The 27,887-nt window shown below is 34.7% G+C and overlaps 1 protein-coding gene and 1 long non-coding RNA gene across 2 annotated transcripts in view; both read right to left on the reverse strand.

Annotated features, from left to right (window-relative positions):
- Positions 1-402: 402 nt before the first annotated feature.
- LOC107975709 (large ribosomal subunit protein eL42-like) lies at positions 403-1,739 on the reverse strand (the record flags this gene model as incomplete). Its single annotated transcript, XM_016957111.4, has 1 exon — positions 403-1,739. A coding segment is annotated over one exon (420 nt), but the record flags the coding sequence as incomplete, so codon positions are not given.
- A 12,738-nt stretch (positions 1,740-14,477) lies between these two features.
- LOC129144523 (uncharacterized) overlaps positions 14,478-27,887 on the reverse strand; it is a 163,621-nt gene continuing 150,211 nt past the window's right edge. Inside the window, exon 3 of the long non-coding RNA XR_008548920.2 lies at positions 14,478-16,753. This is a non-coding gene — a long non-coding RNA (uncharacterized LOC129144523). The remainder of the gene's footprint in view (positions 16,754-27,887) is intronic.

Genomic DNA, 27,887 nt, shown 5'->3' on the forward strand with positions numbered 1-27,887 from the left:
AAATACAAATATTTAACTAACAATCCAAAAATAAGCACATTCAAATTTCTAATACATAACCAAAGAAATAGTCTTTCGTTAATACTAAAAATATTGCATGAAAAAAACACAGTTTAACATCCGTTTGTAGTAAATATCCTCTTCCTCTCCCTATCCCTATCCTTACCTTCCACCCTCTTATTCACTCACCTCTTCTCTCTCTCTCTTTCTCTGGCAAATGACTTAGATACTGTTATTGATGTCTCTAATATGAAAATACTCTTGGCATAATGAGAGCTTAAACTGTACTTAAAGTCCACTGAAATGTAGTTAAAAATAAATCTTAGACTCAGATGGAAGCGACTTTAGAGATCATCTGATTCAATCCTCTTTATTTAAAAAGAAGAATTCAGGGGCTATTTGCAGCATATGAATGATCTATAAAGTCACAAGTTAAATTAGAAATTAGTAGTAATTTGTTAAGAGGCTGTGACAAAATTTAAATTTCACATAGGCAACAAAACTGATATAATTACAAAGTTAATTTGGCTGTTAATATTTTGACCCAAAATTTCTAAGTGACCTCAGTTAATACATATTTATATCTAGAAAGAACTAATTTGAAGATTGAGAAAAATGGAGTGCCCTAATTCATATCAAAATATTTGTATCAATATTAATATTTTATTGTTCCATTAACTGTTTTTCTTTTTTTCTTTTTCTTTCTTTCTTTCTTTTTTTTTTTTTTTTTTTGTTTTTTTGAGTCATGGTCTTGCTCCATCACCCAGGCTGAAGTGGTGCAGTCTCAGCTCACTGCAGCCTCAAACTCCTGGGCTAAAGCAATTCTCCCACCTCAGCCGCCAGAGTAGCTGGGACTATGGCCACATGCCACCACACCTGGCTAATTTTTCAAATGTTTTGTAGAGAGCAGGTCTCATTATGTTGCCCAGGCTGGTCTCGAACTCCTGGGCTCAACTAATCACCTCAGCTTCCCAAAGTGCTGGGATTATAGGTGTGAGCCACCATGCCTGGCCAATAATTTTCATTTAAGGAAAGTAAACAGCAAATATTTTAAATTGGCTATAAATTATTATATTATCTCAAAGTCCCATAATTCACTAAGGCATCAGTCATTCTTATACTTTAGAATAACTTTTTGGTTCATGCCATGAGAAACCAAATATAAAAAACATTTTCTCATAAAATAATTAGCCTATACACTAGGAAGAATTTGATCAATGATGTTCGTTGAATATATATAGTTTTTTCTTTTTTCTTTTCTTTTCTTTTTTTTGAACATAAACTCAAGATTTTATTGTCTTCGTAATAAAAGATGACGCTTAGAACTGGATCACTTGGCCCTTTCTCTTATTATCTCCTCCCAGTTCAAAATGCTTGCATCTTTTAATAGGCAGCATTCTCTTAGATCTGCAGTTGGGCTCAACGCACTCAAGCCTTAGGACAATCTTCTTTGTGGCTTTAGCCTTTTTCTGGAAAATCAACTTGGTTTGCCCACCATAGCCACTCTGCTTCCTGTCATAACGCCGCTTTCCATGGGCATACAGATAATCCTTGCCCTTCTTGTACTGTGTCGCTTTATGGGGTTGGTGCTTGCCACACTTCTTACAGAAAGTCCGGCGGATTTTAGGAACGTTAACCAGGCTTGCGTGTGTGCTATCAGCACGGAAAGCTTTTTTTTTTTTTAATTTTTTAAATTTTTTATTTTTTAGATGGTGTCTCACTCTGTAACCCAAGCTGGAGTGCAGTGGCGCGATCTCAACTCACTGCACCCTCTGTCTGCCAGGCTCAAGCAATTCTCATGCCTCAGCCTCTCGAGTAGCTGAAACTAAAGGCACACGCCATCACACCCAGGTAATTTCTTTTGTATTTTAGTAGAGACGGGATTTCACCATATTGCCCAGGGTGGTCTTGAACTCCTGAGCTCAGGCGATCTGCCCACCTCGGCCTCCCAAAGTGCTGGGATTACAGGCGTGAGCCCCCACACCCAGCTGGATATATATTTTTCGTTGCAAAATGATGATGGAACTGAAAGGTTTGTGGCAAAAATTGCAGTTATAAGGAAAAGAGGTTCATGTTTCCACAGGTAGAAAAATGGGCTACCAAGTAACTATGTGGCCTTAGCTACCCGTCATGAACTGGGTGTTATCTGACCCATCAGCCCATCAAGTTGGTGTGCGAAATAACACTCCATCATCAAATGGAAGTGGCATATTTGTGATCTGGCCCTAGCAGGCTGTGAAGGCACAAGTCAGTTACATGAAGAAGTGGCCCGAATGCCTCTGGTCTCCACTTCTGCTACCCTAGCTTCTCTCTTGCAGCCTGCACCTGTGGTCTCACGGAGTTCCCTATGATCACTTGACAGAAGAAGAGAAGACTAAGGGCCTGGTTAACAGATGTTCTGCATAATACTCAGGCATCACCCTAAAGGGGACAGCTGCAGCAAAAATAGAACAAAAAGGCTTAGAAAGGGCACATTTGCTCATTGAGCTGGGATATGTATTGTCTCCTGCGCTTGGACATCAACACTCCTGGTTCGCAGGCCTTTGGACTTTGACGAGGATTTCCATCATGACTTCTGGTTCTCAGGCCTTTTGACTCAGACGTCTTATGCCATTGGCTTTCCTGCTTCTCCAGCTGGCAGATCCTGGGACTTCTTGGCCTCTATAATCACATGAGCAAATTCCCATAATAAACTTCCCTGTATTTGTTTATGTGTGTGTTTGTGTTTGTGTGTGTGTATTCTGTTGGCTCTGTTTCTCTAGATAATCCTGACTAATTCAGATGGAGGAAAACATATCATTTTATCTGATAGTCAATAGTGTATCTCTCTTTTGAACTTGACTTCTTTTGTCTCTATTAAAAACTTTTATTGTATTTGATACATTGCAGCTGTAATAATAGGAGCTTTTTAATATGTATTAACATAGTGATCAGAATATTTGACTCTAAAGTGGGCCATATATTTAACTTTTAATAGGTCAGATATGGCTTGGGTTTAAAGGTTAGTACAATAAATTTACACTTTAAAATTTCTCATCAACATTTCCAAAGAAGATATCAAGAATACGAATATGTACTTGTGTACATTTTTTTCAGTTAAACTTATGTTGATATTTGACAATAGTTTTCATGAAACACTAGAATAATTGTGACATTTAAGTAGCAGTTACGAGACAAGATGGCAACACTTCCTGGGGAGACCAACCAGCTTCCTGATGGCAGGTTGATTCCATTGAATCACTTTCATTATGAAAGTGTCCACATTTTGTCCTTATTGGACAAAACTTAACTCTAGATATGGATTTTCCTTCCTTGCAGGCAATGATTTTGCCAAAACTACCACTGGTAGATGTATAGAATGCCTTATCCACTGTCATGACATGCCATACAGCATTGCTTCTGATAAAGAAATTCACTTCACAGCAAAAAAAAGTGTTGCAATGGGCTCATGCTCATGGAATTCATTAGTTCTACCAGGTCTCCAACCATCCTAAAACAGCTGCCTTAATAGAATGGTGGTTTGGCCTTTTGAAGGCTCAGTTACAGTGCTAGTTAGGTGACAATACCACTTGACCAAGTTCTCCAGAAGGCTATACATGCTCTGAATCAGCACCCAATAAATGTTTTTTTTTCCTATAGTAAGGATTCACAGGCCCAGGAATTAAGAAGTAGAAATGAGAGTGGTACCACTCGCAATTACCCCTAGTGACCTATTAGCAAAATATTTTTTTTGTTACCGTGACTTTGTGCTCTGCTTGCCCCAGAGGGAGCAATGCTTAGTCCCAGAGGGAGGAATGCTTCCACTAGGAGACACAACAGTGATTCTATTGAACTGGAAGTGAAGACTGCCTCCTTAACACTTTGGGCAACTCATGCCTCTGAGTCAACAAGAAGGGAGTTTTGGTGTTGACTAGGGAAATTGAACTGGACTACCAAAAGGAAATTGGCCTACTCCACAATGGAGGTAAGAATGAGCATATCTTAAATATAGAGGCTTCCTTAGGACTTCTGCTAGTATTACCATGCCTGTGATCAAGGTTAATGGAAAACTACAACAACTTCATCTGAACAGGACTACTAATGGCCCAAACTCTTCAGGAATGGTTTGGGTCACCCCACCAGGTAAAGAACCATGACCAGATAAGGTTCGTGATGAAGCAAAGAACATACATAATGGGTAGTAGAAGAAGGTAGTTATAAACACCAGCTATGACAACAAGACCAGTTACAGAAACTAAAACTTTGTCATGAGTATTTCCTCCTTATTTTGTTATGAATATATTTTGCTTATATATATATCAAGCAAATATCCTTGTTTTCTTTTTTCTCTTATTCTCCTATTATGTAACATAAGATATTTGACTCTATATCAGTATTTAGTATTGTTAATTTTACATCATTGTATTTAAGTTATAAAATATTAGAAGGATAAATATTACTTAAGGACTGTATCTCCTCTGGAAGGGATTAGTGGATTTTCCATCTTATGCAAGATAGTTGTATTACATAAGGCAGAATTATGGCCTTGTTATTGTCTTTATTTGGAAACTAAGTACGGTTAAAGGACATGCATATGGGTGCCCAGGAGACAAGGGGGAATTGTGATGGTGAATGTTATATATCAACTTGACTCAGCTAAGGAATGGCCAGATAGCTGGTAAAACATTATTAACGGGTATGTTGATGAGGGTGTTGCTGGAAGACATTAACATTTGAATCAGTAAAAAGAGTAAAGAAGACTGCCTTCATCAATGTGTGTAGGTTTGAAATAATACAGTTTATAGGAGGATGTGTTAAGCACAAATGCCCACAATTGTTTTCTTAACATGATAGGTTTTAACAATTATATGACCTGCAAATAACACTAACCATATGCCATAGAAGACATTATATTTTTAGTCAAAAAATGTCCAGGCCAGAGTTATTAAATAAAATAAAAATCATTCTATATTTCTTGAAGACAAGTATTACTGATTTATCTGAGAGATAATTTACATATAAAGCACATATATTCCACTACTATGTTTAGTGCAAATAAAAATTATGAAATCAATTTAATAATTTATTTCTATAGTGAAAATCCCAGGGTAAAGATCAACAAATACACTTTGAAATATAAAATGTATTTCTACACATTTGTGAAACAGGGACCAGTGCTTACTTCAGTAGGCAATAAAGCATACACAGATTATTACACTCACCAGCATTTGGTGATATTGGTTCTTGTTTGAAATAAGTGAAAACTGTTTATCAAAACATATTTTTCTGGTTCAACTTTTCCCATATAGACTTCATAATTTTATTTTAGGTACATATAAATTATATATAAATGATTACTAAAACATTTCAGGTTTGTACGTTAGGTTTAATTACTAAACACTAATCTAGCTGTGCAAGAAAATTGTTAATCATCTAATAATTCAAGTAAAATAAAACTAGATAAAATCCCACTGGAAGATCTAATGAGGTGCTCAGTCATAAAGGTATAGACAGATTTTAAAAGTATAGGCAGATTCCTCTCCCGAGAAAACTTGTTGGATTTCTAGGAAGACAAGATTTACACATATATACAAGAATATATATAGTCTTCTGTAATTCATAAATTGAGGGAGGGAGGAGAGTGTAAAGAGACAGAAGGAGAGAAATAGAGACTTTACATGTTAGAGTGGCCTGCAAAAGGTGTATAGGAAGATAAAACAACACAAATTAGAAAAGCGTTTGAAATTTCATTTGGAGAGAATGCTTGTGCATTGTTTGAGGCAGAAAGTTAGGTAAGAATTATCAGTTGATTGTATTTTAGGATTGAAAAAGTAGTTATTGGTGGCCATGCAGTCCATGCCCCTGGGAGTAGGAGATGTTGTTGTATTTGACAGAATTAGAAATATCATAAAGGATCTAGCTAGAGAGGAAAGTGGTGAGTGCTTATGTATTATGTATTTAATACACACAATTCGAGTGTATGGTTGCATATTGAATATATTCCTTTATTTGATGGGTTGGAATTTGCATTAGAAGTAAGGATAAAATTAAGGCTTGATTGTCAAATGATGATTAAGACTATGATTTTAAATAAGCTTTCTGAGATGGCACAGAGTGACAATACAAAAATAATGCTCCTCCTGGAGGTAGTCTCACTCTCAGGAAGAAAGAAAAGGATGAAACCTCATAAGGAAGGTTTGTCAGAGAAATGATTAGAGAAGCAAGGAGCAAGCAAGCACAATATCCAGAAAGCCACGAGGAGAGAAAAATTCTGGAAATGGGTAATGAAGAGATTCAAGTAGAGATATTGTGGAAGATAATATTTGAGAAAGGCTTCAGGGAAGGATGTGGTTAACAGTATAGAGAATGTTTCATCAGAGCAGCAGAGGACCCAGAAGACAGCAAGAAAAGAGAAAATAGATGCAGGGCTTATCAGAAATCTAGATACGAACAGGAAAAAAAGTAATGCAGCTATGTAAAAGAGAACCAACGACAATGAAAATGTTTTTGCTATTGTTTATTTGCTTTGTCTTAAGAAATAATGCTTAAGATAATTAAGTTGAAGGAAAGAGATTATGTTGCCATCGCTTGGTACATGTCTGGGCTCAGTATATATTGAGTGGATAATGGAGAAATAGTTGGAAATGGCAAAAATTATGAAAACGGTTATATTTTTGGAAGTTACAGAAGATGAATACAAGTGGAGAATTTCCTTTAAATGAAAAGAGAGAGAGAGAGACATGCTACTTTAAAAATAATGTGGCCAGGTGCGGTGGCTCACACCTGTACTCCCAGCACTTTGGGAGGCTGAGGCAGGCGGATCATAAGGTCAGGAGTTCAAGACCAGCCTGGCCAACATGGTGAAACCCTTTCACTATTAAAAATACAAAAATTATCTCGGCTTGGTAGCGGGCACCTGTAATCCCAGCTACTCAGGAGGCTGAGGCAGGTGAATCCTTTGAACCTGGGAGGCGGAGGTTGCAGTGAGCCGAGATGGCACCATTGTACTCCAGCCTGGGTGACAGGGTGAGACTTTGTCTCAAAAAAAAAAAAAAAAAAAGTAAAAATCTTGATTTTTTTTTCCCATATGCTGGGATGGGATTACACAGTTTTGAAAAAATTATCACTTTGGTATTAAATAATAATATGTTGCTTGGCAGTCTTGGTTTCTCTGATCCATGTATATTTCTCTTTTTGACCTTACTATTTTAAAGATGCTTGAATTTGGTATATATAGCATTCTCCTTATGTATCTGTAATTAAATCTAAAATAAATAATAAAATCAATAATACATAACCCAATAGCTAAATTTTCTGCTATGTAATTCTGTAATAGAAATATGCACATCAAGTTTCTGACCAATAAGAACTTGGTAAAGAAAGCTAACTAAATATTTATCTCATTAGGATTTCAGGAAATTGTTACACATCCAATTTTAGGTACATATCAGAATACAGTGCTAAGCACTACAAGTCATGAATTTTACAAAAGATTTACTCTTTCATACAAATATGTAATTTACTTTGTTAACTTTAAACCACTTCAGCATCTTTCTAAGAATGTATTCATTTGGAATTGATCAGTGAGTTCTGTCAAGCAACATTCTTATTTGTTCAAACATTAGGACAATGCATTTTCCCAATATTATCTTACAGGAAACAGGATGCCATAGTTTGAATCATTGAATCTTTACATAGTCTGATATGGCTCATTCTCTCAGTTACTTTATTTTTAGCTTTAAACCACTATTCAGAGAGACATGTTAATCTGAAACAATGTCAATTAATGCTTTTAATGTTTATGATTATTATACATTTATGATTAAAAAGGAGAAACAAATTTTAATAAATTTTTAAAAATTTCTCCGAGGAAATTACCTCAGAATAACAAGTGTTAGTTTAGGATGCTGTAAAGAAATCTTATAAAGATTACTTAAAAATAGGGAATGGTGAAGTTGTGAGATCAAGCATATATAAATTTCAGGAAAAACGAAATGTTAATATTTTGTAAATTGGTATAAGAATTGAGACAAAATATTGAGTGAGATAATTATGCAGCTCTGTGTCTCTTTTAAAAGGAGGTGAGGTTTATGTACTCTTGAAAACTGCCTTGGAAGACTCAAGACATGACTCCAGTATGGACCGTGAATGAATCAACTGGTGTTGAAGATGCATATTAAGGGAGTAAATAGTTTCCTATGACTTCTATAACAAATGACCGCAAACTGTGTAACTTAATAGGATTTGATTCTGTGACAGTTCTTGAGGCTAGAAGTCTGAAATCAAGGTGTTGGCAGAGTCATGCTCCCTTTGTTGGCAGAAGGGAAATATCCTTTGTTGCGTCTTCCTGGCTTCTGGGGGTTGCTAGAAATCCCTGGTGTTCTTTGATTGCAGCTACATCCCCCTGCCTCCATGGTTACATAGCCTTGATTACTGTGTTTCTCTTCTTATAACGACACCAGTCATATTGAATTTAGAGCCCACTCTAATCTTATATGGCCTCAACTCAACTAATTATCTCTGTAAATACAATATAAAGCTATGAAAACTAATATATGAGAAGGAATCAACAGAACACCAATGAAGCATGCTATACCTACTTCATCAACTGAAGGTAATGAAAATTCCTATGGAAGGAAAATTACTACTATAATGAAAATTACACGAGAAATTGAAAGCCAAGGGACAGAGGTCATTGAAAACCCTGACCAATGTTTTACAACCTTTGAAATAAAAATCTAACTATAATACATGATATAGGAGGATTCTCCACTAGAGTTCACACACTTAAAGTAAGTAAAATAGATACAAGGCATTTGACTTTCATTCACCACACCTGCTCAATAGGAAAATTTCAGGGTCTGCCGCTGCTGGAATTTCTACGTGATTTTTAAAAAATGTATTTGCTTTGGGCATAAAATCTTCAGATTTAACAAGTTATAATTATTTACACTCACTTTATGCGCAGAATAATTTGAAAGCTTGAGTAACTTTTTTAGTGCAGAATTTGCTCTGCCCAAGTTAAGTTCCTGCCCCAAAACCAGGGTTAATCAGCCAATGTTTCACATTCAGTTTAGTCCATTCTTACTGAGACATACGCAGGTAGTTCTAACAAACAGTTTATTCTAGAATCTTCCATTTCTCTTAGCCATAAAATTCTACCATTTGTCAAATTTTAGAAAGTTCATCTCGTAAATATATCTTGGCTCTTTCTTTTTTCTGTTCATAGTTATCTCTATAGCTGAGTCTGTAAAATAACTTCTATATTCTTTTGTTTCTAGCTTAGGATTCTTCAAATCCAACCTACATGTTACTACCAGAAGAATAAAACCCAAATCTGGTTATGATTTCTTATACATATATAAAATGCACACACACTGCCTGGCATGTATAAAGATCCTACTTTAAGGTAGCAGAATGTTTCTGTCTTTTAAAATCCACTTCCTAAATTGCTGCAATGCCTCCTCAATACCTTGACAATGAAAATCCTTTGCCTGATGAATTGATTGGGTGAATTCACTGCTAAGAAACCCAGACTCAAAGTGGCTTAACAAGAAGAACATTTTAAATCTCATCTCACATGAAGCTTAGAAAAAGCGTTGGGTTCTAGTTTCTAATACCTCAAGTTTCCAGCCCTGCTTCTCAGGTTTACTTGACTCTGCCTGTAACCCAGTATCAGCCAATTATTCTCAGTCTGGCTTCTCTTATGGGGCAGCAACCATGAAACATACCTCTCACCATCCATCTGGTTGCAGAAAAGATTTTTCTCTTTTCCATGGAGTTGAAGAAAGTTTCTCCTTGATTTAAATTTGCTTAGATTCATCTACTCCTGAGCCAATCATAAAAGAAAGAATAAAATTACTATGATAGTTTTATTAACATCTGGAGAATAATTATCTAGTACATAATGAATATTGAAGAGTCAATTGCATATTTCATGTAACATATTCGATTTTTGCGTGTTATTGCTCCAGATTTGCCTACACATATTCTAAATACTAATCACAACAACCACTTCCTGTTCCTTAAATGTGTCATGTTCTTCCTCCCCTTTAGTCATTATTTCCTTTTTGCCAAGAATGACCTTCACCATGTCTTCATCTGACTGATCTCAAGCATTCTTGAAAGCTTAGTTTAAGCATCACCTTTCCTAGATATATTGCCCTGTTTCTACCAGATGGAATCAAGAGCGCCTTTCTTATCATCTTGCTTGCCTCAAGCACAGTCCTTCTCAACCTCCTGAAAATTAGGATTACTCTGTAGACCATTTCAAAATTCTGATGCCCTGGAACCGCATCCAAACATCTGATTCAACTGGTTTGCAGAAGAGCCTGGACGTGAGATTTACTTGTTTTTAACTTCTCAGCTGGTTCTAATGGGAAGTCAAGATTTAGAACCCTGCTCTCGATCACTTGCCATATCCAATTATTAGGAGACATTTCTCTTTCTCCTCTCGTAGGGTTTTAGTTTTTGAGGATATGACTATGTTTTTTTCCTTGGTAGCCAAAGTATGTAAAAGAACGTCTGATATAATGTTGGTGCTCAAAAGTTTGTTGATTGAAAATAAACGCTGAGTTTCAAAAGACAGTTTTTAAAAATTCAATTTAACAGTTGTAAGCTAAATGTCTTCTGTGTACTAAGCTCTATATAAGCTGTTGGTATACATGGTAGATAATGTACAGTCAGGTTTCAGTACAATTAATTTTCAGTTAGGTGCTAACAAGTTGGCAATTATGATCACAGTGTTAGTAGCATCAGGCCGCTACATCTTAAATTACTCTTCCAGAACTGCGTCCTTCAATCTAATACAGCAAGTCATTATTTCCTTAAATAATATTCCATTATCTTAAGTAATAGGTTGAATAATTAAAAAAATAAATTAGGTCTTACAAGTATGTACTTCTGAGTATGAAAAGTCTAACTACAAATAAGTCCATCCTTTTCTTTTTCTTTTATCCAAATATTTAAAATTTTTTTGTTTTTACCTAGGCTCCAAACAAAATCTAAAAGGTTTTGCATTGATTTAATATCCAATGAAAGGCAGGTGTTCACTAAATGGAATGAGAAAAAATAAAAGCAGCCTAACTGCCGAAGTGTCTTTGAACCACAAATTTAAATTTTTAGTGGTTTTACAATCTTTTCAAGCTGTCAATGGAAAAACATGGCTTGACATTGAACACATACCAAGTAAGTAGCATAACTATTTTATAATGTCTGATTGGTCATTGAAAAAAACAGTTTAAAATTCAATCCATGTGATAGAAATGCCACTTAGAAAAACACCATTCATACTGCAGTGCTGTAGGAAACCTGTGGTATAACAGTTCCCATTTCATCCAGCGGCAGAAGCGGTTTTAAAGAATTACACATGGAATGGTTCCTAGAATCCTACATGTTGGGTATTATTAATATAAATTTTATCATCATAAAATTCACTATTAGAAGAAAAAATATTATTTTTTCACTCTCATGCATTAAAAAACTTCATTTTAAATGACGATTTTTAGGTTTATTTATGGGAATCCTTTGGGAATGTCCATTCCTAATTTCATTAGGTCATTCATTCATTAACTGAAATATGTTGAATACTTGCTATATTGTTTCTCATAGTGGAAAGGGTTGGCCTAGTCATCTGTCCAACTGGCATTTATATTAGTCATGAATTTTGTATTCTATTTGGAAGGTCTGTGTGTAGCTATTAATGGTTAGAGATTGCAGAATTACAGATTACCTGAAACAGACCTGGTTGTTTCAAAGTGTTTATAAGCCATATAACAAAACCTAAGTAATCAAAATAAAGCAAATGGTGAATTTTTTTAGATTAGAAACTATTCTGGAAAATTATGAAAAGTGAAGTGGACTTCATCCACATTTGGAAATCAGATTTGTCGCATATATCTCAGTATCAGACAAGTTTTGAGGACTGTAAATTTTGAATTTCTAAACTTCGGCTAACTTCAGCTAAATTTGAATTGTCTAATTTTGAGAAATCCAAACTCAGTGATTTTCTCGTATGCCTATTTGTCTATCTTACTTCTAGACTTTTCATTATTAATTAGCAGTTTCAGAGGGTAGAGACAAGAGGAAAAAAAGCATGGACAAGAAAAGACAGCAGGGACAAGAAAAAAAGCATTACACAAATTAACCCATTTATGCCTGAGGTTGCAGTTTCTTGAATTTTTGCAATCAGGCTTTGGCGATGATCTTGAGCAGTAAGATATAAATAACTCCCACATGCTTAGCCTTCCAATAATGGAACAATAGGCATAAATTGGACAGAATTTGCCCAATCTTGGTTATCACCTCTAAAAAATGATTTAATAGAAAATAAATTTGAACTTAGTGTGAAAGCTTCAGATAATATGTGGATTGCAAGATCTGCTTTATTCCTTTCCCCCAATCATTGCCAAAAGTTAAGAATTAGTCCTACATGTAATGGTATGAAATTCATTCATGTTCTCATCTGTAAAATAAAAGTTAAGCATTATAATTGACTTTAATAGTTATTATGGTGACGACTAATAAAAATTCCTGCAAGTATTGACAAGCCTTCAAGGATATAGCAGTTATGAGTTGCTAGCTAAAAAGTACTTTGAGACCTGGGCAGGAAGGTGCTTTATGGCTACTTTATTTTTTTAATGTAATTTGATTTACTTCATTCCTTAAGAGAAAACATTTTATTAAGGCTTTTCGTTCGTGTGTTTTTTAGTTGTTTTCTTGTTTTTTGCAATAGACTTTATTCTTTAGAGCAATTTTAAGTTCACAACAAATTTGATGAGAAAGTATAGAAAATTCCTATATTCTCCTTCCGCACACCTCCAGATACAGCCTCCTCCACTACTAAACATCCAGCATGAGAGTGGTACGTTTGTTACAAAATAAACCTACATTGATACAGTATTTTCACCAAAGTCTTACTTTACATTTGGATTCACTCTCCGTGTTTTATATTCTAAAGGTTTAGATAAATGTATAATGACATGTATCCATCATACAGAATAGTTTCACTGCCCTAGCATACCTCTGTGTTCTGCTTATTCATCCCTTATTTTATCCAAATCCCAGGCAACCACTGATCTTCTTACTGGCCCCATAGTTTTGCTTTTTGCAGAATGTTATATTGTTGGAATTACGCAGTATGTAGCCTTTAAAAATTGGCTTATTCCACTTAGTAATATGCATTTAAGTTTCCTCCATATCTTTTCATGACTCAATAGCTCATTTCTTTTCAGGGCTAAATAATATTCCATTGTCTGGCTGTACCACAGTTTATTTATCTGTTCATGTACTCAAGGATGCTGGTTTGCTTTCAAGCTTTGGCAATTATGAATAAAGCTTCTATAAACATTTGTGGTTTTTAGCTTCTTCAGGTAGATATCAAAGAGTGTGATAGCTGGGTCATATGATAAGAGTAAGTTTAGCTTTGTCAGAAACTGCCAAACTATATTTCAAAGTTTCTGTAGTATTTTGCATTCCCACCAGCAAGGAATGAAAGTTTCTGTTGCTCCATATTCCCTCCATAATTCAATATTGTCAGTGTTTTGGATTTGGGCAATTTTAGTAGGTGTGTCAAAATATCTCATAGTTGTTTTAATTTGTACTTCCCCAATGTCATGTGATGTAGTACATCTTTTCATATGCTATTTTCATTTGTGTATCTTCTTTGGTGAAGTGTTCAGAACTTTGGCTTATTTATTAAATTAGGTTGTTCATTTTCTTATTGTTGAGTTGTAAGAGTTATTTTTGTATTTTGGATAACAGTCCATCAGTTAAGTCTTGGACAAATATTTACTCCCAATCTGTGGTTATCTTCTCCTTCTCTTGACAGTATGTTTCACAGAGTAGAAGTTTTTTATTTTAATAGAGCCCTGTTTATCAATTATTTCTTTCATAGATCTTGCCTTTGGTGTTGTATTTAAAAAGTTGTGATCATGCCCAAGATCATCTAGAAGTTCTGTGTTATTTGCTAGGAGTTTTATAGTTTTGTATTTTAAATGTATGTCAGTGGTCAGTTTTGAGTTAACTTTTGTGAAGGGTATAAGGTCTCGTTCTAAATTCTTTTTTTTTTTTTTTTTTGCATGTGACTGTCCAGATATAGTAAGGTGGAACTTTTTTGTTTTGGGTGTTTTTGTTCATTAGTTTGTTTTAGACAGATGAGGTCTTACCTTTTTGTGCAGGCTGGGCTCCACAGATTCCCAAATAGCTGGACTACAGGCACGAACTCTGGTGCCCAGCTTAGTACTAACGTTTTAAGCTTTGTTGGTTTGGCCTTTCTTTTTGTGATTAAGAACTTTATAAATTATATTATATTTATTTTAGAAATGTAATGCAAATGCAAATTTAACCTTAGCTGTAACTACTAAGGCCAAATAATCAAGAATTATAGGTACCACAATGTCTATGAAAAGAAAACCCTATATAAAGGCATTTGATAAGCATACAAAACTTTCACAAAAGTCAAAAGAAAACACACTGAAAACATTTCCCTATCACATTTTAAATTATATCTTACAGGAATTTTATTGAATAGTAATTTTACTATTGACTCAGGTAGTATTAGTAATTAATTATTAGACAAATACATACCTAAACCTACATTTAAAAATGATGTCTCTAAACAGAATGGCATAATTTCCATAATAAAATCCAAGTCATTGCTTTTATGAAATGATGAGAGAAAGGAGGAGAAGGAGGAAAGATAAACATCAAACATGTTCAGCCTCTAATTTTAACAATGTCTGTATCAGTCACTGTATACTCACTAAAAACACTACTGCCAAAATATTCTAAATCTAGGGGCTTACTTTAGAAGGTTACTATGTATCGTTTCAATGTAAAAAATACCCACTTATCTTAAAAGGAAGTGTGATGGGAAGAGCTTTTAAGAGTTATTGTTTGATACTGTGATAGGCAAATAATGTCCTTTTCACTGTGCATTCTTAGGATGGAAAGTCAAGATTTGTGGCATGTGTGTGCATGCGTGCATACATATGCTTTTTTAGGTATGTGTATGATGGGAGGTGAGTAGATAATTTTTCTCCAGGATTTTAAAAGCTGCATATTTACATCTCTTCTTAAATCAAGCACAACAAGAAGGTGTTAAAAGTGGTGAAATATAATAATTAACAAGGGGAATGGAAATCAAATGACAATAAAATTACATCATACACAGACGAGAGTTAAGTACTTGTGTAGAGGAATTAAACCGATTAAGGTTTTCCTGCATATAGCTCCATACACACATTACTTCCATAACTTTAAATAATATATTTTGTTTTTTTGTCCTGGGTGTATTATTGAAATAAGTACATTCCCTCTTACTCGTTCTTCTCAACCCCAGATCCATTTTCCAATCCCCCACTGATCCCATGTCAGCATGCTCTGTTTTTGACTAGACAAATAATACACAGATTTATTTCTACAGGAAAAACCTCTGGTAAAATCATGGAGTGCCTACTTGAACGATACTCAAAAGGTAACTGCATGCTTTCGCTGGCCAGAAATAACTCACAGCAAATGAATTCACAGAGCAGTCAATGGAATACTGTAACCCTCTTAGGGGAGCCATTGTACTATAAGAGAAACTTAAAGCGGTGAAGCAGCCTTTATATCTATATATATCTGTATAGCTATATACACATAATACAGTATATGTGTGTGTTCATATACATGCACACATACATGCATACATATGTATGTACACACATACATGCATACATACATATGTATGTACACACATACATACTGTATTATGTACGATAGAAATTATGGTAAGAATAAGTTAGACTATTGATCTTTGACAAATTTCCACTTGAAGTCGTATGGTGTTGGCTTAATATTCCTTTCATTTGCGTTGTATTATTGTGATAATTTATTTAGATTGATTTTTATTTATTACTGTTGCAAGACTAGCAGTAGATTGAATGGCAGTAATTCTAAGACAAGAATAGACTGACGTTACTTCTTAGATGTAAATCTACAGATTGAAAGATTGGTACTATGAGATTTGTTTTTCTGTTTTGTTTTGTTTTTGTTTGGAGATGAAGTCTTACTCCGTCACCTAGACTGGAGTGCAGTGGTACGATCTCGGTTCACTGCAAACTCTGCCTCCTGGGTTCAAGCAATTCTCCTGCCTCAGTCTCCCCTAGTAGCTGGGATTACAGGCATGTGCCATCAAACCCAGCTAATTTTTGCATTTTAGTAGAGACGGGGTTTCACCATGTTGGCCAGGCTAGCCTCGAACTCCTGGCCTCAAGCAATCCACCCACCTCAGCCTCCCAAAGTGCTGGGATTACAGGTCCTGAACCACTGCACCTGGCCCAAGATTTGTATTTCTTAAACTGAATTCCAGAATTTATTTGAGAGAAAACACACACACACACACACACACACACACACACACACACACACACACACACTTTCAGTGCATGAATAGCATTCTGTATTACTGGGATTAACTATAAGAATTCATTTAACAAATTTCTTTTACAGAAGTCAGTTTAGAATTGGGGGCAGTGTTAGGGCTGAAAGTATGGAAAAGTAAAGACGGAAATAAAACTTTTTAGAAATAAAACTCAAATTTATGACACGGGAGAAATCATGAATTTTTCAAGTTAACAATGTTTGGCTATTGTTATATATATATCATGGTTTAGCCAATCTGCACATCCATTGTTTTATGTTGACATGTCGTGTTACAAGTTTTGTGTTATTCTTGGCAGCTAGCACACTTCTGAAACTTTTGGTGACCATTCTGGCAGAGTATCTAATGCATCTGAAAACAAACAAACAAACAAAAGTAATTATTTGAAGGAAATCAAGGCACAATTAAAAGTGGAGACACATTGTCAGTTTGCATCAATCTAACTTAAATATATCTCCTAAATCTAAATGTCACTAAGAATTACTAGTTTTTTGGGTTTTTTTTTTTTTTCAGCCTAGGAATTTGGAAAATCTTCCCCCCTTCCAAAATGAGATTTCAGGGGATTTCCAGACCTTTTCCCCCTATTACATTTGATTGCTTTCTATCTCATTATTTCAAAATCTGATGTTTTCTAGAATATCTACATGCTTACGCGCACACACACACACACACACACACACGCAAACAAACTACATTTACATTGCATTCCCTTTAGCCCTAGTCATTTTTTTTAGGTCATCTAAATTTTGGGCTGGTCACTTTCTCACTTCATCTAATTTCTGGGATGGTCACATTTTTTACTTCATCTTAATTCTGGTCAAGGGCAGGATTTACTGTGTCTGGACAGATAGTGAGAGAAAAAGGGCATGACAAAGGTGAAGAGAACACACTCCTGCCTCCCACCTCCCCTGAGAATATGTATCTCAGTCTATTATTCTTCCTTCAGAGTGATGCTCCTGGATATAAAAGGAAATGATCAGAGACTTGCTGCTGGCTGAGTGCGTTTGAGTATATAGGATTCCTCACAGGAACTGAACTGCAAGTTTCTGCATGTCTCATAATTATTATTCCTGTGTACTTTTGTGTCTGTAGATTATCAAAGGAGAAGGCAAAGGGGGAAAAGGGGAAAAACAGAGAAAGATATAAGTGGAGCCCTCTTCACAGCTTTTCTTTCTATCTGTTAATGGCTATGAAGATTCCTTAAAACTTGAGTGGGTTTCTGCATTCTCCCTTCAGGAAAAGAAGAGATGGAAGGAAACTGTTGCTTCATTTTCTGTTCATGGAAGGGGAGAGAGAATATCTGAGTTTGATGGGAGCAGGCACAGACAGCAGAAGGTAATTATGCAGCCAAATTCAGACTTGGGAGAAACACAACAACTGTGATAGGTGATTCCAGGACAGGGAAGTGTGCTCCTGACAGAACATTTTTTTCAATCTGCATTTTTTTTTTTTTTCTCCTGGCCACCCAGACCACTTGTCCAGATGTGGAACTCCCAACAGTAGCTTAGAGCTCATACAATACCAAGTACTGCAACCGGGCAGAGTTTTCTCAGTTCGAAGTCACGGCTGAGGTGTGAAGGTGTCATCTGGATTTGGGATTTTGTCTGAATTTATCTTACGTTTAATAATTTTTTGGCAATGCTAGGCCAGAGTTATTCTTTATGCACAATCCATAGCTTAAACAGAACGTTGTGGGTCAGGTCGGAAATACAACCACCAGTGACAACACTGATTTTGTCTGCTCAACAAATATTTATTAAGCACTATGATGATGTATTCCAATTTTCAAGCAAAAGTAGCAAGACATAGGATTTTACAATTAGTGATTATCTGAATATGAGTGGCATTAAAATGTGTATTGAAATTATTATTTTTTTCAAGATATATAAAGGCTTAATCTCTTCCAGAAGATGGCAAAGAATGAATTTCAATTATTATGATCACCACTATTGATTTAATATGACTTCTTCAATTGGATGTGCTATCTTCTGCAATAAATATAATAAATAGAAAATTATATAGTCTGAAGAGTATTTTTTCTCGTTCAATTTCTATAACATTTATTTTAAATTCACACTATGCCTTCTTAACTTGAAGAAAGCAAGCCTGCATTTGAAAAACACTATAACAAAATTTACTTCTGAGTCCAGCTTCACGTACTAAGAAATGTTATTGTCTTATTGTAATGTTATTATTATGTATAAATTTTCACATCTATAATTACTATGCCATGTAATTTAAATATCTCTACATTGTCACAGAAATATAATAGTGTAATATTGACCATTTGTAGATATGTATTTTAATTTAAATGACTCATGAAATTTGAGTTCATTTTAAGAAAAAAAGGAATGGATTGAGGCAAAATAATATTGATAAATTGAAGAAATACCTGTGGGCAGTTAGAAGCACTAAGCTGAATTTCTGACTTCTTGTCATATTCTAATTATTTGTTTTGATTTTAAATTTGGAATATTTTAAAATACAATATTTTAGTATAAGAAAGTTTGGTTCAAATATATTTGGGCATTTCCCATTACCCCTTAACAATGTAATATTAATATTTTCAATATTATACTTGATACAGTAAACCATAAAAAAGATTTTCTTGTACTAATTAGAACATAAAAACTCTTATTTTAAGCAAATAATATTCCAAACAGTAAGTCTCCTTTTATAAAGACAAATGACGGTAAACAGACCAAATCAGAGAGTTTGTAAAATGCTTATTATTATGATTGAAGGAGAAAAGCTCATTCGGGTTTTGGTATTGAGGCTGATACAGATACGAATGTTCTCAACGTGCATGATTTACAATTGCCATTATACCGTGATGACAAATCTTCAAACAGAGTTGAAATAATTTTGATCATCCTCCCTCCCCATGAAAACAAAAAATGCTATCACAATAGAAAAAGAAGAAAAAGAAATATAATGGGTAACTGAAAGTCATTGACTTGATTTAAAATCTGGTCAAAAGATTGTGGCTCTCTGTAAACAAAGAAGCATAGACTGTCTCATTCTTTCCCACAGTTGTGTTCTGATGCAAGAGGATATATATTTGGGTTCCCAAATTCTTGCCTCCCTAAGGGAATTTAACTTCTATACAATTCTCAGCAATAAATATGAACCACCATTTCACACTGTAAAACATTTCTGTCAACATAGCAGATGCTAAAGATGATAGATTTGACTATGAACACATCCAGATAATACAATGTATTTTGAGTGATTTGGAAAGAAAAGTAATCTCTGCAGGTGAAGAGAATATTCTAATGATATACTTAATTTAGACAATGTAATTTTTTAAATGTTTCTACCTTTTCTCTTTTCTTAATTTTAGCAAGGAAAAAATATTTAGAATGCTCCCAGAATTGAACTTTAAAGTAAAAGTCACAATGTTCAGCTATCTATTTTTGTTTTATATTACAGATTTATGCATGGCCTGCATTAAATACCATGTGAGTTTTATAGAGAAAAGAGAGGACATAGACATTACCTTTAAGAATATCCCTTATTTGCTTTTAACATAAAATGTCAATCTAAAAACTAAACATTTTAGATGGCCTTTGTGGAAATTTTCAGCTATAACCATCAGAAAAAATGGGCCTGAGAAACACTGTCAATTTTTTTAATCCATTGAACTAAATCATTTTGCAAAATATTGTATTTGTACATTTTAAAAACTATTATAGTTTACATTTAGAATATAAAACAGCAGGGCATAACTCCTTCAAGTAACTTTCAATTTTTAATAACAGAGTAGATCTAGGAACAAACGTCTAAGGAGTGTTTTATTGTTGTTGTTGTTGTTATTCAAGATATGACCCATAATACGTAGATGTGGAAAATCCCTATTTTTCCAGGGGTCAGATGTTTTGAACTTGTGTTGACTGAACCATAAAAATGGCTGACTCCACCACTACAACAATAAGGAAATTGAACCTGAAAGATACATTTCCTTGTTTTGTTCCTGGGTTTTTTTCCTTCTGAATTACTTGATTTTCCTAGGAACTTCAGAATCTCTTTTACTATGTTTTGAAATTATTCATTAACCTCTCAAGCAAGTGAATAAAATCGATGTCACCATTTAAGGTGAGAAAAAGAAATGCTCTGCCGCACAATTTATTATCATTTTTTAGCACTGCATGATTTTAAATCAAGGTTTAGATATTCTGGAATGGAAAAATTGCACTAGAAAAGAATAAATTTATAGCTACAGACTCAAAGGGCCTTGTTCCCTAAAGAACCTCTGCTTCCAAGATCTTTCTGATTCATCACAAAGACCTAAATGTGGGGAAAAATATTTTTAAAAAGTTAAAAAAAGAATAATTGGAAAATATGCTTAAGTGTTGGAGAAGTGAGAGTCTGTCAGGAACAGAAATAGACAACTTAATTATCTAGAACAATAAACAACCAAGAGTAATTTCCAAAATATATTGACGTTTCTGAGAATTTTCTAGAAAATTAATTCTCGGTATGTTTTCTAGCTAAGAACATTCCCCACCAGACTGCAAATATGAAACTTGTTTTTGAATTTCTGAGAAAAGAAGGAATGTTTTTATATGTAACAATGAATCACATCCTGACAGCGCCATCTACCAGTCACAGTTCAAACTGCAAGGGAAAACCGAGTTCTAAAACAAAGCTTCTGATTTTAAGTAACCAAAACAATTTCTGAAACAATATATAATGGTGTCTAATATATGAAACATTTTATTTTGAATTCTTCATTTAATATTTTTATTATGTCCTCATAATAAATTATATAGGGGATTTCTAGTTAACCAAAAGAATATAATCCCATAGTCCTTGAATCATTATTTTTAGATCCATGTGGCATAGAAAAATATAGCTTTCTAAGCTAATTACTATCTCAAAGTTCATTTTCCTTTCATCACTACAAATATGTTCTCCAGGAAAATATAGTGCCCATAGTTTGTCTATGTCCTTCTAACTGTGTTGGTATCTCATGCAGTGGATAATTTTATGACTTCCTGTTTCACTGGCGTTCTCATGGTATCCTAAGGTCCAGAAAAATTCTATCTTTTATCCTAGCACTGATTTGAGCTTGCAATTTAAAACACTAGGGGTTAGTCTGTAATTTTCTCTTGAAGAAATGGAAATAATTGAAACGACACGTTACTAAATCATTAAAGCATTATCACAAGCTGTTTTGGTGTAGTCGTTTGGTTTGGAGCCTGTGGAATGAAAAATGCACTATTCTGTTTTACCTTGAAGCCCTGCTTTAGTTAAAAGACATTACAGTCTCTCATGAGTATGTGGTATAAGCTTCTCTGTCCAAAACCAACAGTCAGTTGGCTCCACACTCACTCATTTCCTTCTCTCCTCTTCTTCCTCTTCCTCCTTCTCTTCTGACAGAAGCAGAAAAATTACTTGAGCATTTAGAAATAAATGTCCTTTTGGGGCCCAAGATGTCTACCACCCAATTGGAAAAGCAGGAAAGACCATGTAAACTTGAGATCCAGTGCAAGTGGTGAGGCTGAGGAGCAAGCATGTTTCCAAGATGAAGCACAAATGCTTTTATGGGTAACTGAATTGGCTGTGGCATTAGGATCTACTCTAAGGATTCAAAAAAAATTATTTATAAGCATAAATAGTAAAAATATGTAAACATTATTTATGTACCTCAAGGTATTTTTTTTACACGTAACCTCCATTATAGATTGCAAATGAAACAAAAATTATATTTGTTAAATCATAAAGCTTTATTTGGTCGATTTCTTCTTTTAAAACTTCAGGAAGTATCTTAAAGAACCAGAAATTATATTCCTCTTTTTTTATCTTTTAGGGAGAAAGAATATTTAGTTTGTACTTGTTTGGATATCAGCAACATAAAGAGCTTTTTCTTTTTTGGAGAGAAAAATTTTCATACCCTTAGTTGACTTCACACACACACAAAAATCTGGTACACAAATGTAGGCAATTTAAACTAGTCACTTGGGTGAAAATCTCTCTGTCTTCATCTCATTCAAAATATTACCTAAATGTAATCTGAACCATTTAGAGTAGCTCTACTTAAATCCTGTTATGTTTTCAGTAGTAAAGACTGATAACTTGATAGTTCCCAAGGGTTTGATGCTTACAGTTTAAATACAAAGTTGACATTACATGCTCTTTTCTAAAAATCCCCAGGGCTATATTAGAGATGAGATAAGTAAAGATGTATAGAACTGTGTAGAAATCTGTGAGTATCTTCGAACACAGTACTCTAAGTGAATATCCCTATAGGTTTAGTCATTCTCACATTAATATAATCTTGTTACTGGTGGTTAATGAAAGACAATGAAAACTTGGCCTCAAAGTTTTAAGTACTTATATATTTCTTTCGAAGTAGAATTACTATGAAAATAGCATTTATTATACATTTAAAAATACTTCAAAGGTGTTAATTTTTAGAGGTTATGAGTTCATTTTTTCACTCATCCTTGCTCTCTAATGTATATTAGAATAGTATGCCCCCAAAAGGCTCTATTTAGGCCATCATAATTTCTTCTCTGGGCTATTACTTTACTCCCTAACTTAATCCCTAACTTCAGTGTCGCCATTCTTCTTCCTTTGCACAGTAGATTGGTTTCTCTAATCTCCTTATCCTATCATCAGTGCATAAAAATACACACAGGCCTTCAACAATGTTCCCTTATGATGGCACTTCATCCCTCCACTTCTCCATCTCCAACCTGAAATCCAGCCACACTGGATTCATGACAGTTCTTTTAAAGGCTTTGCTCTCTCGCTTCCTGTTCCCCACTCCTACCCACCAATCTCATATGTTTAGGACATCTTCATTCGTGTTTTAATGCCTACTAAAATAAAACTCCACAGAGAATCTTTCCTGACCTCTTGAACCCTTCTCTTTAACTCCCCACGTTTCCAATTCACACTGTACTGCAACCCCTTACTTGCAATTCAATAGACTGTAGGACATTTATGGGCAGAAAGCACGTGTGATCCATTTAGAAGGATAGCGCGGAAGACAAGGCCTGATAAGAGAGAGTTCTCAATATCAGTTCACTGAATAAATGAAAGGATGTTTGAGTAGACAGTCAGATCAACTCAGTAACTTTAGAAACAAAGAAATTGAGAGGTAGTTTGATTAAAAGGCTTGTCTAAGGCCACTTTTTGAAGGAATGGCACCATGACGCCAGGTGACAATGATCATTCAGGGCTCCTTCCCCTTATAGCTCGACAACAGTTCCTGAAAAATGTCAGTCTCAATAGCATTAATTTAGGACTAAATCTTAGCTATGTACAGTGTCCCAGTAAGAATAATATTCCATGTTTGTCCTTTGTGTTTAAACAAAGTGTGTGATCAATTTGAATTTAGTGTCCTCTGCCCCATGCCTGAGGTGGGGAGCACAACTTTAGAAACTGTGAGTGGCAGCCCTTCTATGAGCAAGAAGCTTGCACACTTAGCTCTCTTTTCCATGGTTTCTTCAATACTTAGGATTTTCCTGACTTCCTCCAGTTGTGTTTTTTTTCTTTTTCATTTTTCTTTTTTAAGTTTGGAGAAGTACAGCCAGCTGGCTGGAGTCTGCCTCCCATGTGTTCTTAATAACTATTATTTCCCCAAGGGCTAGCTTATGCTTCTCAAACCTGGCTACAGATTAGAATCTCCAAGGTAACTTTTGAAAAAAATACCAATGTGTGGACCCACAACCAATAATTCTGATTAAATTGGTTGGGGGTAGATCTTGGGCAACAGTAGGCTATAAAAAACTCTCATCTGATTCTAATGTGTGGCTAGACCTCGCCATCTCCACTCTTGACTTTCTCAAGAGAAATAATGAAATGACCTGGCATTCTATTTAATTTGTATATCGCTTCTGTCCACAGCTTCCAGGGCAGGGGATGTTGCATGCTCAGTGTATATATTCTATTCAAATGTGGAATGAATAATGAAAAGATGGTTCTTTCCTTGTATGTTATTTTGGATATGTGGCTGGTCAAAGACTCCTATAAGGACCAATAAAAAGGAAGGATCATTGGATTCTATACTGTCAATGTCTGACTTTGTCTTGGAAAAATTGCACTGAAGTCCTATTCAGAGTTGGCTTTGGAAAGCCCCTCCTTCCCCCAGGAGGGTGAGGCAAGTGGTGACAGAAGTTGATTACAGAACAAAGAACCATTTTCCCAATTTCTCTTTAATTCTGAGTATTTTCTTATCAAATTCCCATTCCTCTACACTTCTTCTTCCCTTGCATTGAATATGTGATCTGAATAGGTACTAGATCAGTGTTATTATAATTTCTAATTAAGTTTTAAGCTGTTGATATTAACATAGTAGAAGACTAATGAAAAGTGAACAACGAGCTGTTCTTGGCATAACAATAGAAAGGCGAATAGCACTCTGGCACCTTATGACTACCTAATCAGTTACTGTCATTTATGGAGAGACTGATGGTTCTCTCTTGAGATATTAATGTGGGTTTTGGGGGCGGTTAGGGAAAGAACATGTTGCTAATGTGTGCTAGTCAATTCATTTATATTTTCTATGCTTCTTTTTCAGAGTTCATCTGTTCCACAGTATCAGCTTACTGAGCAACGTTATCCAGGGAGCCCTATACCTCTGGCCATTGCTGATTAGACAAGAATAAGCATTTGGTTATTTGTGACAAACCTGATTTTCTTCCAGTGATTCATACTAATACTGCCAGAGATATTCTGAGGTATTCAGAGATATTGACACCTTAAGGTTATATATTCTAAGGCCAGTGGCCAATTTCATCTATGTTTAAGTTAATAATTAAACAGGGAAATCTGGTGCTATTGTGTAGTCTAATAAATAAAATATTCTGAGTATTTGGCTTAATGAGCATGCCTTGGAATGAGTGGCAGATAGAGAAAGGAGACCAGCTACCTGCTTACTTTTTAGTTCCTGGGAGTCCCGGCTACTCTTTCTTTCAGTCAGTTGGTGAGATTCCCTTGTGTTCATCGGATACATTCATTTTTTCTTAGCTAATTTATGTTCATTAAAATAACACTATCCTTAACCAGGAAGAATAATAAAGTGTTCCGTAACATACATATTTAGATTAGTCTTCACTTTGAATTTCTTTTGTTTAAAGTGATTCAAAGAAACCATTTAGCTTTGGATTGACAAATTTCCAGGGGAGGATTTTCACCTAAAAGAACAGACTGCGGAAAGACCTACGGGCTTATGTGATGAAGGAAAAACAAAGAGAACTCAAAAGATGAGGAAAGAACTTGAAAGTTAAATTCTGTTACTTCATATCAGTAAGTGATTTCCTCTATATAATTTACACTGTAATATTCTTTAAATGAACAAAAATATTATGTATATTTGTAAAAGGCCCTATGCATACACTAGTAAGAAATGTGTTAAAAATGAAAGAAAAATGCTGACATGCCTAGGAATGATTATGATAATGATAACGATTGTAAATATTATGGGCCAGACACTCTACCAATACAACAAAAATAACAGCAATAAACTTTACATGGATGATAACATTGAATTCTAACAACAGTTTTATGAATTTAGAAATGTTATGTCTATTTTATGAATAAGGAAACCTAGACTTAGAGCGGTTAAATCACAGTCCAAAGTTATACAGCTGTAATATGGTGGATTCAAATTGCAAAATCAACTGAGTATTGTTTTAGAGTCCGTGATCTTAAGCGCTCTGCTTTAATATACTTAGAGGAAAACTTTCCTCAATTTCTGGAGATGAAGAAATGGAAAATTATCCAAGCTAGTGGCAATGCAAACCATCTGAGAAAGGAGAGTCTGGGAGTGTGGCTGTCTGAGACACATCATTTCATCCCAGCTGGTGCTCTTGGGAAGAATTAGGACTTTGTAAGAAATACTTAATTTGAAAAGGATTATCTTGACACTTCTGTGGAAGGTCAACCAGAAAAAAGAAAATATATCATAAGACTATTTTAGTAATTAAAATGAAATGAAAATGTCCAGTTTGGGGTTATAATTATCAAGGTTTATAGAAGCTGGTAAAGGAGAAAAATTGTTACAGATAATTTAAAATTTTGAGTCTGGTGGACTGAAAAAATAATGATGCCATTGGGAGCAAAAGTAAAATTATAAAGTGTCTGTTTTTTGATGAGGGAAAAAATATATTTCACTGGTGGTGTAATCAAGCTGTGAGCAAAGATGTGAGATAGATCTTTTCTTATTCAAGTGAATTATCTTCCTGTTCTGTTCTAGTCAGGCTTTCTGAGTGTGCAGGTCAGCATCTCAACCTCAAATTATTCTTGTAGCTCGTCTTATTGTGGTGTTGGTCTTGTTCTTTGAGACTGTGTCTTCTTATCTCATATCCATTCTTCATTAGCTGGATAGTACACTATCTTATATGCTGATATCCTGTCTTGTATCTCAAAAAGATCCACGGTTATGGAGGCCAGTAGCTTAACCCAGTGGTTGGAGATTCTAACTAGTAGTAGCTCTTCGGTGCCAACTTTATACATACTTGGATTTTGACCTACTGACTGATATGCACAATTCTTGTAGTGTCATATTGTTTACCTTCCAATATGTCAGCTTGATAACTTGCCTCAGATAACCTTGATTCTCAAAGGAACATCATCACAGATGTCTACCAAGTTTCCAAAGATCAGCCATTTCCAGTGGAGCAGATTGTACTCGGGCCATAGTCCAAATACTTATTTTCTTTAATTTCCCTGTATATTCACTATGCCTTGATGTTACTTAATAGATCAGATATATGTATTACACATTTGCCTATATATTAATACACATGCGCACTCTGATCTATTTATTATGTTTATTAATTACTTTCTTTGTTTTCCAAAATTGGAATCATGCTACAAATATTGGTTTGTTTTTTAAATGTTTATCCACTTACTCAATTATCATATTTACCATTTTAGATTAGTACCTCATTATTTTTAATAGTTTTATAGTAATTTTTAAATATAGGTACTATAATTCTTTATCTCATTTTATTGTTTACTGATATTAAGCCTGCAAATAACATTTATAATGAATATCGTTTATGCATAAGTGTCTCTGATTGCATGTGTATGTGCTGTAGAGGTTAGACTAATGTAACTGAAGAATAGATTCTTAGATTTTGTATTTCTGGGAGAAAGAGAGGACAATCTAAAAAGTATATACATATTCCCAGGTTACTCTCCAAAACCCATATCTACTCACACCAAATATTTATGACTATACACTCTGCCCCACCTTTGCCCACACTGAATATTGTCGAATCTTTTTATTTAAGTAGCTAGGTAAAAAGTATAACTTTATTTTATTAGATTAATGAAGTTGAACATCTTTTTATGTGTTTGCTTCTATTTATAGGCCATTTATATGTCTTCTAATGTCAAGTTGCTTCTATTTATAGGCCATTTATATGTCTTCTAATGTCAAGTTGCTTCTATTTATAGGCCATTTATATGTCTTCTAATGTCAAGTTGCTTCTATTTATAGGCCATTTATATGTCTTCTAATGTCAAG

The sequence above is a fragment of the Pan troglodytes genome, chromosome 6, assembly GCF_028858775.2.
Source record: "Pan troglodytes isolate AG18354 chromosome 6, NHGRI_mPanTro3-v2.0_pri, whole genome shotgun sequence".
Lineage (NCBI taxonomy): Eukaryota > Metazoa > Chordata > Mammalia > Primates > Hominidae > Pan > Pan troglodytes.